Source organism: Neomonachus schauinslandi, chromosome 4 (genome assembly GCF_002201575.2).
Source record: "Neomonachus schauinslandi chromosome 4, ASM220157v2, whole genome shotgun sequence".
Lineage (NCBI taxonomy): Eukaryota > Metazoa > Chordata > Mammalia > Carnivora > Phocidae > Neomonachus > Neomonachus schauinslandi.
Genome location: NC_058406.1, coordinates 179,277,821 through 179,293,925, shown reverse-complemented (window position 1 = coordinate 179,293,925; position 16,105 = coordinate 179,277,821). Strand labels below are relative to the sequence as shown.

Genomic DNA, 16,105 nt, shown 5'->3' with positions numbered 1-16,105 from the left:
ATCAGTGAGATCATATGATACATGTCTTTCTCTGTTTGACTTATTTCACTCAACATAATACCCTCCAGTTCCATCCACGTCGTTGCAAATGGCAAGATCTCATTCCTTTTGATGGCTGCATAATATTCCATTGTATATATATACCACATCTTTTTTTTTTTTTAATTTTTAATTTTTTTTTTTTAAGATTTTTTTTTAATTTATTTATTTGAGACAGAGAGAATGAGAGAGAGAGAGCACATGAGAGGGGGGAGGGTCAGAGGCAGAAGCAGGCTCCCTGCCGAGCAGGGAGCCCGATGCGGGACTCGATCCAGGGACTCCAGGATCATGACCTGAGCCGAAGGCAGTCGCTTAACCAACTGAGCCACCCAGGCACCCTATACCACATCTTCTTTATCCATTCATCTGTCGATGAGTGTCCAGGACTTTTGTCCTAAGCTTACCCATGCCAGTGAAAGTGCCTGCAGGGGCCGAACTCGTGTTTTGCTTCTTGAAGTTCTTCCAAAAGAACTAAGCTTATGCAGACTGCATAAAAATGTCATGAGACCCTTGTTTGAAATGCAGATTTACAGGCCCAGTAAGTCTGGGAGGGGCCAGGAATCTGCACCATTTCGAAGCTCCCTAGGCTGGATTAGGGGTAGGGAGTTGAGGACATCTGCTCCAGAATGATTGGGGGGAGGGAAAGGAGAGGAGAGGCCAGAGTATTGGATACTTCTGTGTTACCACACCCTGGTGCTCCATAAGCAGCTCTTACCTGGCTCAGGTGTCTTGTGGTGTCAGCTCGTCACCTCATTCACTTGAGATAGGAGACATTCTTGCCATTTCTCAGGTCAGCAAACTGAGGTAGGGCAGGTGACTTGCTTGTCTAGAATCAAGTGAGTGGGGTCCTGTTCCAGGTGGGCCACCCTGGACCTTTTCCCTCCAGTTTCAACCTTCAGGGCTCCCCAGACCCTTCTGGACCTGTCTTTGAAGCATGAACTTGGTTTCCTGGATTCATTTCATGCGGCCCTTCCTACCTCCCTGATCCCAGTCTAGTCCCAGGCCTGCCTTTCTACTTGTTCTTTCTCCTTCCATTTGGAGACAAGAGATGGATGGAAGGCAGTGTGTGCTGCTCAGGGGGAGGTGAGTTCCCTAATACCCTCTTGGCCTCCTGCTGTGCCAGCCCAGGCTTGTTGGAGGTGGATGTCCTGAGAGATGAGATGAGCTCCCCTCAGGGAAATTATGCACAGGCTCTGTGTCTACGCTTTTCCAGTCCAACGATGTTCCTCTAGCTGAGGTGGTAGGAGATGAGACTCGTTAGTGTCTGGGGGCCTTGAATGGCCTGTTGAGGAGTTCATCTTTTATTTTATAGTTTTTCTTCTCTTAAATTCATGGAAACCTCAGTACAATTGTGAATTTTACAACTGTGTGCAACTCTGCTCAAAGGGGTAGATGGGAACCAGAGCTCCATCTTGTTCCCCATCTCAATCCCAGCTCTACTCCCTTGGCTTTGAGAAGATTCTATGCAGCTCTCTGGGCACCACCCACATGTGGGCATGAGCTTCAGAGGTATGCAGTTCTGAGGACTCCCAGCTGGGAACGCTGGCCTCCTCTCCCTCTCCTTTCCAAGCACTGAACTGGCCACTTCTCTCCAGAAAGCCCTCCCTGGCTTTCCCCTCCAGGCTGACATGCGGGCGTGGGTGCCTTCCTTGGATCATTCTGGGCTGAGTCTCTACTTACCTTTTCCTGTAGACCTGAGAACTTGGGGCTTAGTAGGCACTCGATTAATGTTGGTCAGAAGAAACCCTCCATTTACGAAGGAAATAAGTTGGGCCATCTCGTGTAGGAAAGATTGGAAGGCCATCCAGATTGCGGAAACAGCGAGACCATTTCGGGCAAGGATCCTGTCAGTGTGGCAATCATCCCATTTCTGGGACAAAGGGTTTTGTAGGAAGAATCTATTTCCATGTCCTATGCTAACCATGGCTCCGTTTGTGGGCTTTCAACAAATTATTTTACAGACCATCCAGGACAGCTCTCACGTTTGTCCTGCAGATTTGCAGAAAGATCCTTGAAACCCATCCGTGTCCTCCTTCGGACTTCCCATTATTCTGCCTGACCCCTCAGACGGTCTTCTCTCTGCCAAACAAATGGATCAGGCTGCCAAGACTCCACTGAACACCTTCAGGAAGATCTCCAGGTGTTGCAGAGAGGGTGTGGACGGTGATGGATTGGCATCCCTTCTCTCTTCCTGCTCTGTGTCCCGGACCCCCTGGCTAGTTCTGTGCTCTGGTTAACACAGGTGGTCCCATTTCAGCTCTGGCCTTGTATCCAGGGAATGAGTGTAGCCGGGGTTTGCCTTCTTTTGGAAGATTTCCTATTTCATTGTTTTGGCATCAAGCAATTCCTTGAATGCTGCTGAGGTTCAGGCTCCATGCAAAGCAGGAAGGGGACCCTCCAGGAATTTCTAGTCTGGTTGTCCCCTCTGCATGGTATTTGTACCATTTTATTGACTTTGAGAGCCCTGTTCTTGACTTCCATTCCCCTAAACTGGGGAACTTTCTTGAAGGACCAGTAGGATCTTCCATATTGTCTGATTACATAAGAAAAACATGGAGAGTTAAGACCACCAACCTCTTCACCCTCCCCAGAGCCTTGAGTTTCAAAAGGTCTAGAAAACAGCAAGAGAACCCACGAACTGCCTTGTAGCTTGACACCACAGTCGCCTTGGCAAAAGAGAAAACAAAGCATTTATCCACAGTAAGGCCGGGGTATCCAGGGCATACCCCAAGTCTGCTTTCCTTGAGGTTCATGCAGACATGGGGCTGTTCCGGAACCTTCGGGGACTGCAGTATCCGGGAAAGATGCTATGCCAAAACAGCAGCTGCACACATTGATTTCCACCCCTGTGCTCCCCGCTTTTCCATTCTGTTCTATAAAGAGCCCAGTGTGCTGGAAAGAACACCACTTTCATGTGGCTTTGAAACCGGGCGTGTTATGGAGGGGACAAAATCTGGGCCAGTTGCTGACAATCACAATCGATGCAAGCTTGTCAACAATGCTTCCTGGTTTGCCTCTTCCTCTGCTTTACTAAAGGCAACCAGCCATGTGCCCGCCCCTGCTCGCCACACTTGTACCCACGTCCAAGGAGCGGGTCTCGGCCTTTTGGAAGTCATGTGGGCCTTTGCTTTTGAGCCTCAGGTTACCCATCTGTAAGCTGGGGTGATACTATCCACCTTCTGCCGGGGACCTCCGTGAGGAGCAAATAGAACAAGGCAGGGAAGACTTTTTCAAAGTATCGAAACTGCTGTGTCAGGAAGGCACCCTGGGGTGCCTGGGTGCTCAGTTAAGTGTCTGACTCTTGATCTCGGCTCAGGTCTTGATCTCAGGGTGATGAGTTCCAGGCCTACATTGGGTGCCTTATTGGGCGTGGAGCCTACTTAAAAAGGAAGGCGCCTTGGGGGAGAGCTAAAAACGAAGCCTTTCTGGGCATTTTGAGGGCGAGTGGGAAAGTCTAGGATGCAGACTCTGTCCAGAGCCTGGGCCTACTCCTGGCGGCCCTGTGGGACTGTGCAAGGTGGAGGAGAAGCATGGGACTCCCTCAGCTGACTCACACTGGAAAGGCTCCTGGTCACAGGCGGCTCATCCTTAGAACGTCCTACCTGGACGGCGGGTGGGCACACAGTATGTGTATATATAGACCCAGCTGATTTCATGGTCAACTTTCTCCTTTAAGGTTGCTTGAACCTGGGCTCCCTTGATGCTTGGCGGCTCGGGGCACATTTCTTCACTGCTCTGTGCTCCAGTCTCCCTGTCTGTCACATGGTGATCATGGTGGTGCCTGCCTCTGGGTCCTGAGAAGCTCAGAGGAAGTAATGGAATTCGGAGTCCGGTGAACACCTAAGACGTCGTTCCGGTGCTCTTGTCCTGGCATGTCTGTGGCCATTTGTGCTGGGCTGGTGGATCCAGGCAGGACGGAGATGGGCAGGACCCTTTCATCTTTGGGTATAGCACGTTCCCACCTGGGCTCCCCTTGGCCCCAAGTTTCTCATGGACCATGTGATGTCCGTAGCGCGCATGCAGCCTATTTTGCAGGTGGGGAAGCTGAGGCCCCCAGGGAGGGGATGAATGCTTGGTCAAAGTCCTGTGGCAGCAGAGCGGCAGGCTTTCTGTGCCCTGACTCCTCGGCCAGGGCTGCTGCTCCATCAGGGCTTTTGAGAGTCACAGGTTCTGAGTGTCCCTTCCCGGTCCCTGTGACTGGTTAACAATTTTCCGGGGCCCCACATTGCCTAACATACCTCTGCCCACTGCCCTCCCAGATCCTCGGGGTCATGGTCTTCCCTTCTCTGGGCAAATGCCAGTCTTGGCTTCCCTGGGAACCCAGGAGGTCCAACTAATTGCTGACTGTCTCCTGGGTCTACTGAACTGGAAAGGTATTTGCCCAGCTCCCCTCAGGCCCTCGTTACTCATTGACCGACGTCGCTAATGGAAGGAAGACCCCCATGGTGGTGCATTGGGTCTGATCACTGGAAAGCCATGTGGCACTTGCTCAACTTCTGTGACCTCCCCCTTCCTTGCTGGGTGGACTCTGGGACTCACGGCGTATAAAACACAGGCTGTTGTCCTCCCAGATGTCCCTGGGGCTCTGAGGCCACCAGGAAAGGAAAATGCACTGATTTCTTAAGCAGCTACCCCCTCATCCACAGTTTCAGCTCCCCGTGATCAACCAAGGTCCACAAGCAGATGACCTTCCCTCTGATATGTCGTCAGAAGGTCGACAGTAGCCTACCGCCGTGACACATGCCTGCATCATCCCCTCAGTCCATCTGGTCACATGGGCACGTCACCTCCCATCCTGCCAAGCAGGGTGAGCACAGTACAGTAAGATACTTTGAGAGAAGAGGAGACCGCAGTCACATAGCTTTTGTTACAGTATATTGTTAGAATTGCTCTATTTTATTATGGGTTATTGTTGTTCATCTCTCACTGTGCCTTTATCCCAGGTATGTGTATATAGGAAAAAATGCTGTGTGTAGTGTTTGGTACTATCTCACTTCCAGGCATCCGCTGGGCGTCTTGGGATGTATCCCTGGTGGCTAAAGCAGGGGGACTCTGCCAGATTCTGTGTTCCAGTCTTTAAGCCACCCTGCTGCTTGCTGGGAGCAGGAGTTGTACCCATTTCACAGATGAGCAAACTAAGGCTCCGAGGCTAGAGAACTTGGTAGGGATTGCAGAGCTAATAAATGATGATGCTCAGGTCTCACCCCCCAGTCTTCCCCCAGCTCCTGGTGACCATCTACGTTTCTGCCATGGGTTTCCTCAAAATTCCTTCTGGGGAGAGCTGGTGGGAGAGGAGGAGGTGGTGCTGTGAACTGGTCTGGCAGCTGGTGTAGTGACCTGGAGCCTGGTTTTCAGCCCTGATTGGGGTCTTAGCTCTGACTGATTGCGTGTCTGGAGGAACTTCTGTCTGTGCTTCTTGGAGACATGGTGGGCAGATACCGCACACCCATCGTCATGCCAGGTGGGCCCAGAGGGCTGGAGGTCGGACACCCGGGCTCCCACCTACTGTGCCCTGTGTGTCCTTGCCCTGTCACCCTGTCCACTAAAAGATCACCTTGGCCCTTTGCGATCTGACGTTCTGCATTGGGACTTTCCAGGAGGTGGGGGAGAGGGGCAGGGACCGGCATTCAGCATTCGGTCTCAAGCCCAGGGAGAGAACCTGCTGAGCCAAGCGGGACCTCGGGTAGCCTGAAAGGAGTGACCCCTGAGTGTGGGCCCTGCGTGGCAAGTGGTGCCTGGTGGGGGGGGGGGCAGGGGCACCAGCCAGAGCACGCCAAACCAGGTCACCCCCCACCCATGCCTCCCTCCTGGCTGAGGAAATTGCCTGCTTCCTTGAAATGGGCCATAGGGCCTTGTTGCTATGGATTTGAAGCCCGCAGAAAAAAACTTTTTAAGGAAAAATGTGGTGAAGCAGTAATTGCGAGCATCAGAGGCCTCTCCATCCCGGCCACTCCATCTGCGGCTGGCTCTGTGCCATTTCAGGCCTGTCCCTCCACCCCTGGGGCTGCAGCCTCCTCCTTGGTAAAATGATGACGGCGGTGGTGGTGGTTGGGGGGTGTGTGGGACCCCGTGAGTCCAGGAGAGCATGGCCTTGTGTGGAGATGGGCAGCCACGACGGCCTAGTGGGTGTGCAGAACTGCGAGCTCGGTGGGCCAAAGCTCTGTCTGTCCATGACCGTGCCCTGGACTCGTCACATAGTAGGGTCTTGTGAGCAAAACTGTTATGAGAGGACTGTCACACTTTGCTTGGTGCTGGGCTCACGACCACCTAGTACAGGAAGTAATCTCTGAATGAATCACTGTTTCAAAGCCTGCTATCCTGGGACTCAGAAGGTGTTTGAGGGTGGGCATGGAGGCATGGGGCAGTAGGGGCCCATGGTGGGGGCTGCTGGGAGCTGCCGGGCCCTTTCCCTGGAGTCACCCAAAGCACACCAGCTTTTTTTTTTTTGTTTCCCTGTAAATCTGTTTTTCTTTATTGAGTTTCCTTACAAGATTTCTTTTAGACAAACAGGTTCTAAAATAAAAGTGTGCAAGGTTTTCTGATTCAAGCAAAGGGAGAACAGGGCAAGGGCTGGCCCTGGGCTGGCCCAAGTCAGCAGAATTGGGTTGGAAGCAGCCAGCTGTCTTCCTGCCCCTGGCAGGCTGAGCACCAGCGGTCGGGGCCAGTGGGGGTGCTCAAGGTGCAGAGAGCACCTCGGCAGCCCGGGTTTGGGCCGCCTTGGTTAGTGCAGGGCAGTGACCCACATGGAGGTGCCCCGGGAAGTTTGCATTTATTAGCCACAGGCTGCTCTGGACCCACAGCAACTCCACTCTCCCCGGGGACACGTAGTACAGAAGCTTCCTCTGCTTTATCCAATCTCCCTGCAGATCTCAAGAGTCCCAGAGCCCTTATGGATGTTTCTTGGTCTAGACCAGGGTGCTATTAACAGCTGAGGCCAGATAATTGTGCTGTGGGACCGTCCTGTGCAGTGTAGGAAGATGAGCAGTGTGCCTGGCCCCCACCCACGAGATACCAGCAGCGTCTCCCAGTCATGGCCATCGAAAACATCTTCAGACATTGCTACATGTCCTCTGGGGGACAGAATCACCCGTTTGGAGAATCACTGTGATGGTTCTTGGTGGCCTCACTGAGCCTCCCCATGGCCCCCAAGGGCTCCAAAAAAAGCAGTGATTCTCAAGTATTTGGTATTTAAGAGAGACTGGCCAGTTTTCGACCTGCTGCCTCGTGTGGGCTGGGAAGCTGAGTTGTAGGACGGACAAGGAGGGGTGGGGGCAAAGAGGCTTCCCCAGGAGCACGTTTAGGAACCCGTGAAGGCTGAGATCAGTCTCTTCTCTGTTCTGAAGGAGAATGAGGGAGCTGGTGGAGGCTTAGATTCTGATGTGATCCCGGCATCGGGAAGCCACGCACCACACTGGGCTGAAGTCCCGTGCGCGCTTGAGTCTGTGCACATGTAGACTTGTTTAAAGTCCTTTCACTCTTGTGGTGTAGTGATGATTTAAGAGTGAATTTAAACACAGACATCGCTATTAAGCTGCATCAAACCTGTTACGTATTCAGCAGGCAAGTTGTGATCCGACTGTGGGAACAAGACAGGTAGGCTCCCTGTCCTGGGGAGTCCGCAGGTGGGGCTGCCCTTGGTGTAGGAGCCCCTGGAATGGGAAGCCCTTACACTCAGCGTGAAGGGTGGCGTTGCCAGAGCCCTGGGCTTCTGGAAGGCTCCTTAGGCTGTGTAGGCGAGGTGTCCCACGGGCCAGGGTCTCGGGACCATGAACATGCTGAATTAGCAAGGCTGACAGACCTCTGCTTTTCATGCCTCCGAGCTGGCAGCTACCCAGGAATGCTCACAAATAGAAAACCGACTTTGTTTTCAGAATGTTCTCGAGCATAGACTCCAAAGGCTGCATAAAGGCATTCTTGTGGGGCTGGCTATCTACTGGGGAGAATCGTGCTGGGGCCCCAGACCAGAGCATCCCAGGGGACCTGCCCACAGAATGCCATGTGTTGGCACAGGGGGTGGGTGCAGGGTGGCCCCGGCTCTGTTGCCCCGGCTCTGTCGCCTCTCAGAGGTGCTTCACGATGCGGATTCTCAAGGGTTCTAAGATCTGGGTCTTCAGAGGAGCCCCGGGCTGGAATTTCAATAGGCTTTCGCTCTCTGGCCCTTCTATCTTTTGAGTGTTGGGCAGCTCGGGGCCAGGGTCCCACCCTGGAAGGTAGCAGTGTGAGGGGTTCAGTCAGGCTGTGTTTCTCCAAATTTCCTGATTCTGAAGGTCTGCGTCTACGACCTGGGGGTCCCCTACTCCCCTCTGCCACTTGCTCCTTCTCCCACCTTCTCCCACCTTCTGCCACCTCTGCCTGCAGCACTTAACCCACCTTCTGGATTCTTCGTGCCTCACTCTGGTGTTGGTGGGCACTTCATTCTTCTAGCTTGATTATCAGGTTCTAAGAATAAATGCTTACAATGCCTGCTTCCAGAGTTCCCAGAAGTAGGCTCAGTGCATGTCACTGCCCGGAGCTTGCTCCCTGCGGAGCTGACTGTGTCCAGAACTGCTCCTGCCAAGCTCTGCAGGGGTTACCTCCTGATCCTTTTGCACCTGCCCCTGTTAGAGCCAAGCAGGACCTACCCTGGCCCACTCTGCTCACCCAGCCCTGCTTCCCATCCTGCTTCCCCCATCCTGTTCTCACCCCCCTTCCCCTGCCCCCCAACCCTACTCTCCCATCCTGCTTGCCCATCACTGCTCTCAACTTCCATCCTCCTCATCTCTGCCCCCTCCCACCAACCCTTGCTCTCACACCCTCCCTCTGCCCCCTCACCCCACACCTGCTCTCCCACTCCTGCCCCCCATCCTACTTCCCCATCCCTGCTTTCGCCCTTTATCCTCCTCACCCCTGACCCCCTGCTCGCATCGCCTTCCCTTCCCCCTGCCCTCTCACCCTACGCCTGTTTGCCCCATCCTGCTTCCCCATCCCCACTCTCACCTTCCATCCCCTCACCCTCTGCCTCCCAGACCTTGCTCTGCCACACCCTCTTACCCACCCCCTGCTGCCTTGAAAGCCCTTTTTCTTTCAAAATCCCTCTGAATGTTGAGTCCTGTAGACCCCTTGAGCTTGAGGTGTTCCCTGGCCTGGCCCTGTCATCGCCAGCAGGTAGCAGAGAGCCCTGCACACCGGTGGGCATGGTGTTGTCTGTGTGGTCCAGCCCCCTGTTAGGACTACTTCGTGGATGAAGGGGGATGAAGCTCGTGCCCAGCCTGCATACGGGGAGCCTCCTGTGAGTCTCCATCCCCTTTTGGTTGTCAGCCTGGGGGCTGCCTGACTTCAGGATCAGTGATGTGTGTCTCCTAAAATGCAACAAGATGTAGTCCTAGTTGTGAATTTTTGCTTTTGTTGCCCTCGCCTGCGGAGACACCCCAAAATACCACTTAGACCAACATCGAAGAGCTAACTGCCTACATTTTCGAGAGCAACATAGGCGCTGTAGTCAACGATGCTGCCGTCGTGATCATTTCATAATGTATGAAAATATCCAGTCACTCTCCTGAAATGAATGTCATATTTCATGCCAAAAAACGCCATGAGAAACGTCCTGGGTGTGGCGGTTGGGCCTGGGCCCTGCGTGTGAGGAGCTGGATTTGAATCCCAATCTGTCTGTTTCATCAGAAAGGTAGTTGTATTCCTGAGCCTTGGTTTCCTGTTCCAGGAAATCTCCCTCCTCGCCCCCCGATGCCGGAGTGGCATGGGGCGGTGGGCTGGGGGGCCTGCGACCGTCATGTGCTGTGTGGGAGGTAATAGCCGCCGGGCAGAGTGGGGCTCATTCCCTGGCCTCGGATTTGCTTCCTTTGGGCAACATCTCTCAGCAGGAAGTGCTGACCCACAGCTTTGTTCCTTTGCAGGCAGGTGACAGCAGGGACATGTCTCGGGAGCTGCAGGACGTGGACCTCGCCGAGGTGAAGCCTTTGGTGGAGAAAGGGGAGGTGAGTGGAGACACTCCTGGCTACCTCCCCGCACATGCACGCTTGTACGTGGGCATCCGTGGGTGTATAATACAAACACACACGTGTGTGCACTCACGCATGCATACACACTTGCACATGTCCGCTGCTTCCTAGTGACCAGGGGTACCTTGTCCTTGTAGTCAAACGTTTCATGTCAAGGAGGCCTCCCTGTTGGAAACGGCAGCCTGTGTCCTCCAGCTTGGGCCGGCACGGTCCATCCTGGGCTGGAAGAGCCTTTACGATTGCTCAGTTGACGTTGCGTTCTAAACTACCTTCACCTCCTCCTCCTTACTGAGGGTATAACTGCGTGTGAGGATACATCTTTTAAAAAATACAAGGCTCGGGCGCCTGGGTGGCTCAGTCGTTAAGCGTCTGACTTCGGCTCAGGTCATGATCCCAGGTTCCTGGGATCGAGCCCTGCATCGGGCTCCCCGCTCGGCGGGAAGCCTGCTTCTCCCTCTCCCACTCCCCCTGGTTGTGTTCCCTCTTTCGTTGTGTCTCTCTCCGTCAAATAAATAAATAAAATCTTTAAAAAAAAAAAAAAAAAAAAACAAGGCTCAGGCTCAGGCTCAAAAGTGAAGTTATGCTAAAGCCAACTAAAGGCTTTCAAAAAGAATAATTAACATGCACGAAGTCCATCTCGCATGCCTGGCACTGGGCTGTATTTCATGGTTATCTCGGGCTAACCGACAGGATGAGACTGCGATTGGCTAGATGCTAGGTTCTATGATCCTTCCCATTTTACAGAAGGGAAAGGGGAGTCTCGGGAAGTTCATTTGTCCTCCGTCACATAGTTACAAAGTGTGAGGCATGGAGCCAAACCCAGGCGAGCTGCCTTTGGTGAATGGCCTGTTCCTTTGGTTCTTTGATGACTCGGCATGTGGCTGCTGTGTCTTAGGTCCATTATTTCGTGGACTTTTCATTACGAATGTGTGAGGCCACCTCCTCTAGCCCCATTTTGCAGATGCAGACAGTGGTCTGTGATGAGAAGGGAATGACCCAAGTTCCTTCAGATCAGTGGCACAAGGAGGATTAGAAGCCACGCCCAGGGGAAGCTGCAGACCCCTTGTTACCATCCTGCCCTGGGGGTCTGCAGATGTTTTCTGTAAGGAGCCCGACAGTAAATATCTCAGGCTCTGCATGACGACCACTCAGCTCTCCTGTTACAGCATGAAAGCGGCCATAGACAGTATGTGAGCAAATGGACTTGTGTTCCAATAAAACTTTATTTACAAAAATAGGGAAGGGCCGTCGTTTGCTGATCCCTACTGTTCACTGCACATGCTCAAAATCCATTTCCTCTTCCATTTGGGGTCTGTGACAGAGTCTTAAAAAGCAAACAAAGAAATAAACCCTCGGTCATACAAATATATATCGGCATGGTCTCATTTCTCCCTTTTAAAAAGCCATGTGAAATAGTATAGCAACTTGGCTTTACTCATGTGGTGAACTCTCTTGGAAACCTTTCCAACGACAGTCCACAGAACACTTTTCCCTTCCAGCTTCCCGGCCTCCCCCAGAGTTTGTTTGACCAGTGCCTTGTCTGTAGACATTTGGGTCTTTCCAGCCTCTTGCTATTCCCAGCGATGCTGCAGGGTATTTGCATCATTTGGACCTTGGACGTACGTCATTCATATACGCGCAGGTGCAATTCTGGGATAAATTCTCAGGAGTGACATCTCTGGGTCCAAGGCTAACTGCGTTTTTAAACACAGTATTTATACTTTTCAAGCACCCTGCTGGTATCTTTGGAAAACTTTATTTTTGAAGCCAACATCTAAGAGGTTATCACTTGTAGGTGGCATGTCAAGGTTTCGGTAGAAGTAAACCTTCCAGTTCCTTAAACTGACTCAGCAGAGTGGTGTTTTTTTTTTTTAAGATTTTATTTAGTTATTCATGAGAGACAGAGAGAGACAGAGAGAGACAGAGAGAGGCAGAGGGAGAAGCAGGCTCCCAAGGAGCAGGGAGCCCGATGCGGAACTCGATCCCAGGACCCTGGGATCATGACCTGAGCCGAAGGCAGACGCCCAACCACCTGAGGCACCCAGGCGCCCCTCGGCAGAATGTTTTTAATTAGACTTGCTTTGGAAAGTTCTTCCTGATGTCTCTTCTCAATCCGACGGCCCTTGCACTCTTGTCAGCACTTTGAAGATGGGGTTGTACAGAATGGCTTTTCTGTTCCCTCCTCCTGCCAACACACACATACACGGAGTGGGCATCGGCCACATTTGCTTCTCCCTGAATTTACCAAACTCCCTGATGTTCTTAACCCAGCCCAGGGTATGTGAAGCCATTTTCATCTCCAGCAGCAGGGCATCTGTTACAATCTGGTCTTGCAGCCCTGGCTGTCCCAAGGGGTTTCCCTGTGTACTTCCTTCCCCTGCTTTTGCATTTTGCTCTGCTGAGCTGTCTTCTTTCCTGGTGCTTGGTGATGGGATCTGGCTGGGGCTTCATTTTCAGAGGGTTTTGGACTTCCCATCTCTAGGCCAGAAAGAAAACATGCCAGTGACATCTCTTGGGCATGTTGCAGTCCCTCCTCGGAACCACATTCTCACTGCTCCCCAGGGGACTGGGACCCCTGATGATGGGGCAGCTGTGAAAGAAATTTAAGGACAGTGACATGGTCAGGTTTGGGTTTAAAAGTGTCACACATGGGTGGACAAGGGAAACTAGTTAATAGACAGTTACATTCCTCTATCTCTCAAGCTTGTGGCCAGCTTAGACCATCAGATCCTTTTAATCACCAAGGCTATTGTCAAAAAGGAATCTGGCTAATGTGTCTCCTTTTCTGCTGGACTGCTATTCTTTGAGATGAAAAGTCTCTCTTTATAAGAAATTGGAGAGGCCTCACAGAGGAGGGAGGGTAGGTCTAGACTGAGCGCTTGGAGAGACCCGGGTGTTCCAACATTATTTTTCCCCCCAGGAAACGGACAGAACTGACCATCTCTCTTGTCTCTCCACAGACCATCAGTGGCCTCCTGCAAGAGTTTGATGTCCAGGCAAGTAGAGGGACTGGCTTCCCTCCCCCCTTCCCTGCTCTGTCTTCTCGCTTTCCTTCTTCTTGCATTGGTTGAAGATCTGTTGTTCAGACACCAGGGGCAAGGGGAGGGAAGGAAGTTACATCAGCTGGTTCTCCCCTCTCAGCTCCTTCTCCCCGGAAAGAAGCTGGTTTGAGTTCTTTCCAAGGAAGCAAGAGCCCGTCACTCCATCTGAAGGCAGGCAGGGGACGCTGAAGTGTGGGGCATATGCCGGAGGGAAATGGGGGAGAAGTCGGGTGGGCTTGGGACCTGGTGATGGGAGGAAGCCGAGCAAGGCTTGATGTTCTTGGCTCTGCTTGGGAAAGTGAAGCCAGCCTCCTCTGGGTTTCCTGGCTCCATCCCTGCTCAGGGTTGGCGCGGGCAAGGGGGGTGTGTCTGGAGCTTTGTCCAAGAACAAGTTTTCAGGAGAGCAGGCTGGCTGGTCTTGGCAGAGGGGAGGGTCAGAACCTCAGGAACTGTAAGCCCTGGACTCATTATCTCAAAGCTGGCATGGGTCCCATGCTGGGGCGGGGGGGCCCTGATGTGATGTGCCCTGGGCAGTGCAGTGTTGGGTCAATAGCACACCCTGTCCACTAACTCTCTTGTGAGTTTCTTTTCCCAATTTTTTTTTTTTTCTTTTGGTGGTGAAATACACATAAAATTTACCCTCCTAACCAATTGTAAGTGCATGCTCCAATGGTGATAAGTATGTTCCTAATGTGCAACCATCACCACTATCCATCTCCAGAACGCTTCATCTTGCAAAACTGAAACTCTGCCCCCAGTAAACACAGATTCCCCACTGTCTCCTCCCCACAGCCCCTGGCCACCACCATTCTGCTTTCTGTCTCTGAATCTGACTACTCTGTGAACCTCATATAAGTGGTATCGTGCAGCGTTTTGTCTTGTCATCAGTAGCTTACTTCACTTAACGTGATGTCCTCAGGATTCATAACTGTGCTATAGCAGGTGTCAGAATTCCATTTTCTTCTAAGGCTGAAAACTATTCCATGGGAGGTATGGACCACATTTTGTTTATTCGATCATCTATCAGTGGGCACTTAGGCTGCTTCCACGTTTTGGCGATTGTGCGTAAGGCTGCTGGGAGCGTGTGCATACGGATATCTGTTCGGGAACCCTGCTTTCAATTCTTTTGGGTATACCCTCAGGAGGAGAATTGTTGGATCATATGATTATTGTAGATTTTAAAAACCTTGGTTATGGATTTGGAGAAACCTTGAATGCATCGTTTATCTGTTTCCTGTGAAGATAATTGCTCGTGTTTGTGTCGCTCTTGGTAGTTTGCAAAGCACTGTTAGATGCTCCGATCTCCAGGCACTGGAAGCTGGTGGAGCAGAGAACAGGACCTCGGGCCCCACCTGCCAGCCCAGGCTACCACCTGGCCTTGAAGGTTGCCCAGGCTGGGGTGGGCGGGGCGCTGCACCGTCAGGACATCAGCACAGTGGTGACCACACAGGGAAGCTCCGGCGAGGGGCTGGAAGAGATAGGGTGAGGCCTACCACGTCGTGCACCAGGCCAGGCTGGGCCCTCGCAGTTAATGCCAGAGCTGTCCTGTGAGGTGGAAGCATTCTTCTGGTTGGGCATCCCTTTGTTCCTTTCACAGTGCCTGCTTTGTGCCTGGCATTGTCTTAGGTGCAGGGGACACAGTGGGGAGTGTGACCACGTTAATCCTTGTTTTCAGGAACTTAAATTCCAAACTGGTAGCTCAGCACTATTGAGCACTGAACACATGGCAAGCATCACTCTTGAGTTCGCTGCATGTTTTGCTCAGGGTGTGCTCACAACAGTCCCTTCCTTCATGGTGTAGAGGGAGAGCCCAAAGCACAGAGAGGCTGAGTCACTTGCCTGAAGTCTCAGAGCTGGAAAGGGGTAGGGTGGGGGTGTGAACTCAGCTAGTGCATTTCCAGAGTGCACGTTTGAAACCATGGCTTCTGCCTCGCTGGAAGTGGGGGGGGGGGGGCAATCAAACATGCCGAAACCAGCTCCTGGAGGGGCTTTGAGGACCGCAGCTCCCCTTCTCTTGGTGGGGCACTGCCTTAGGCTGAGCAGTCCGGGAGGGCTGATGGAGGCGGTGACATGGAACGGAGACCTGAATGATAGATGGAGCCAGTCGGGTGACCAGGAGAAGCTTAGGGACCCATCATCCCATGCCAAGGCACTATCACATGCAGGGGCCCCTCTGGCTTGGATCCCGAGCCTTCTGAGGGTGAGCTGACATCTCTAAGCAAATAGGCTCGATCTTACCAGTGAATCACAATATTGGAGCTGATTCTGAGTGCTGAACAATACTCTGTCAAGGTTGTTTGCAAAAGTATCTCTTTCTATAAAACCATATTCATTGGGATTTGGCTCCTAGACCTAGTTGACTCATGGTGTTTATGAAGGTTTCCCTCGGATTTCCAGCAGTCTTCAAAATCGTGCGTGTAGGTTGCTGTAGGATGTTCCTTCCGAAGATGCACTGCAGTGTGATGCTCTCTGTGTCCTGAAGAGTTACTGACCACAGGGTCCGAGGCGGAGAAGGACAGAACCGTGGTCAAGGGTGGCTGAGGGTATCCATGCCCCAGCGCAGGGGCTCGCCAGCCCACCCTGACCTCAGAGTTCACACGGGGCTCTGGCACAGTGTCTCCTTGCCCGCTGCAGACTTCATCAGACTCTGATGAGCCAGGCCAGGGCCCAGGGCTTCCCAGGCGCTCTTGCTGATTCTTCTGGGACTTGTCCCATCAGCTCTCCGTGGCAGATCCAGAAGCTGAGGCTTTCCTGTGGCCAGCAGCTATGAAGGGGCCCCACCGAACATGATCTGACCCCAACCATTGTTCTCTGCCTGAGGGCCAATCAGGACTAGAAGCCAGCGTATCTTTGCAACTCCGGCCGAAAACCAACCTGGCCGGGCAAGTAATCTGGACAGTACTTGGGTGGGCGAACGTGTAACCCCCTGAGGGTGAGCCAGTGCAGGACTCAGGAATGGGTGTGCCTTCGTGGCCAGCTGCTTTCATGTGTTCCTTGCTGCTCATTGAAACGGGGGCCCCGGCCGGGCAG

General features: G+C 52.6%; 1 protein-coding gene across 1 annotated transcript in view; it reads left to right on the top strand.

The window, feature by feature from the left end:
• Window positions 1-16,105, top strand: part of NDRG1 (N-myc downstream regulated 1) — a 55,222-nt gene that overhangs the window by 3,918 nt on the left and 35,199 nt on the right. The window contains exons 2-3 of the mRNA XM_021688816.2: window positions 9,930-10,010; window positions 12,995-13,030. Of these exons, the coding sequence (XP_021544491.1) occupies window positions 9,948-10,010; window positions 12,995-13,030 (99 nt within the window). The 5' untranslated portion in view covers window positions 9,930-9,947. The remainder of the gene's footprint in view (window positions 1-9,929; window positions 10,011-12,994; window positions 13,031-16,105) is intronic.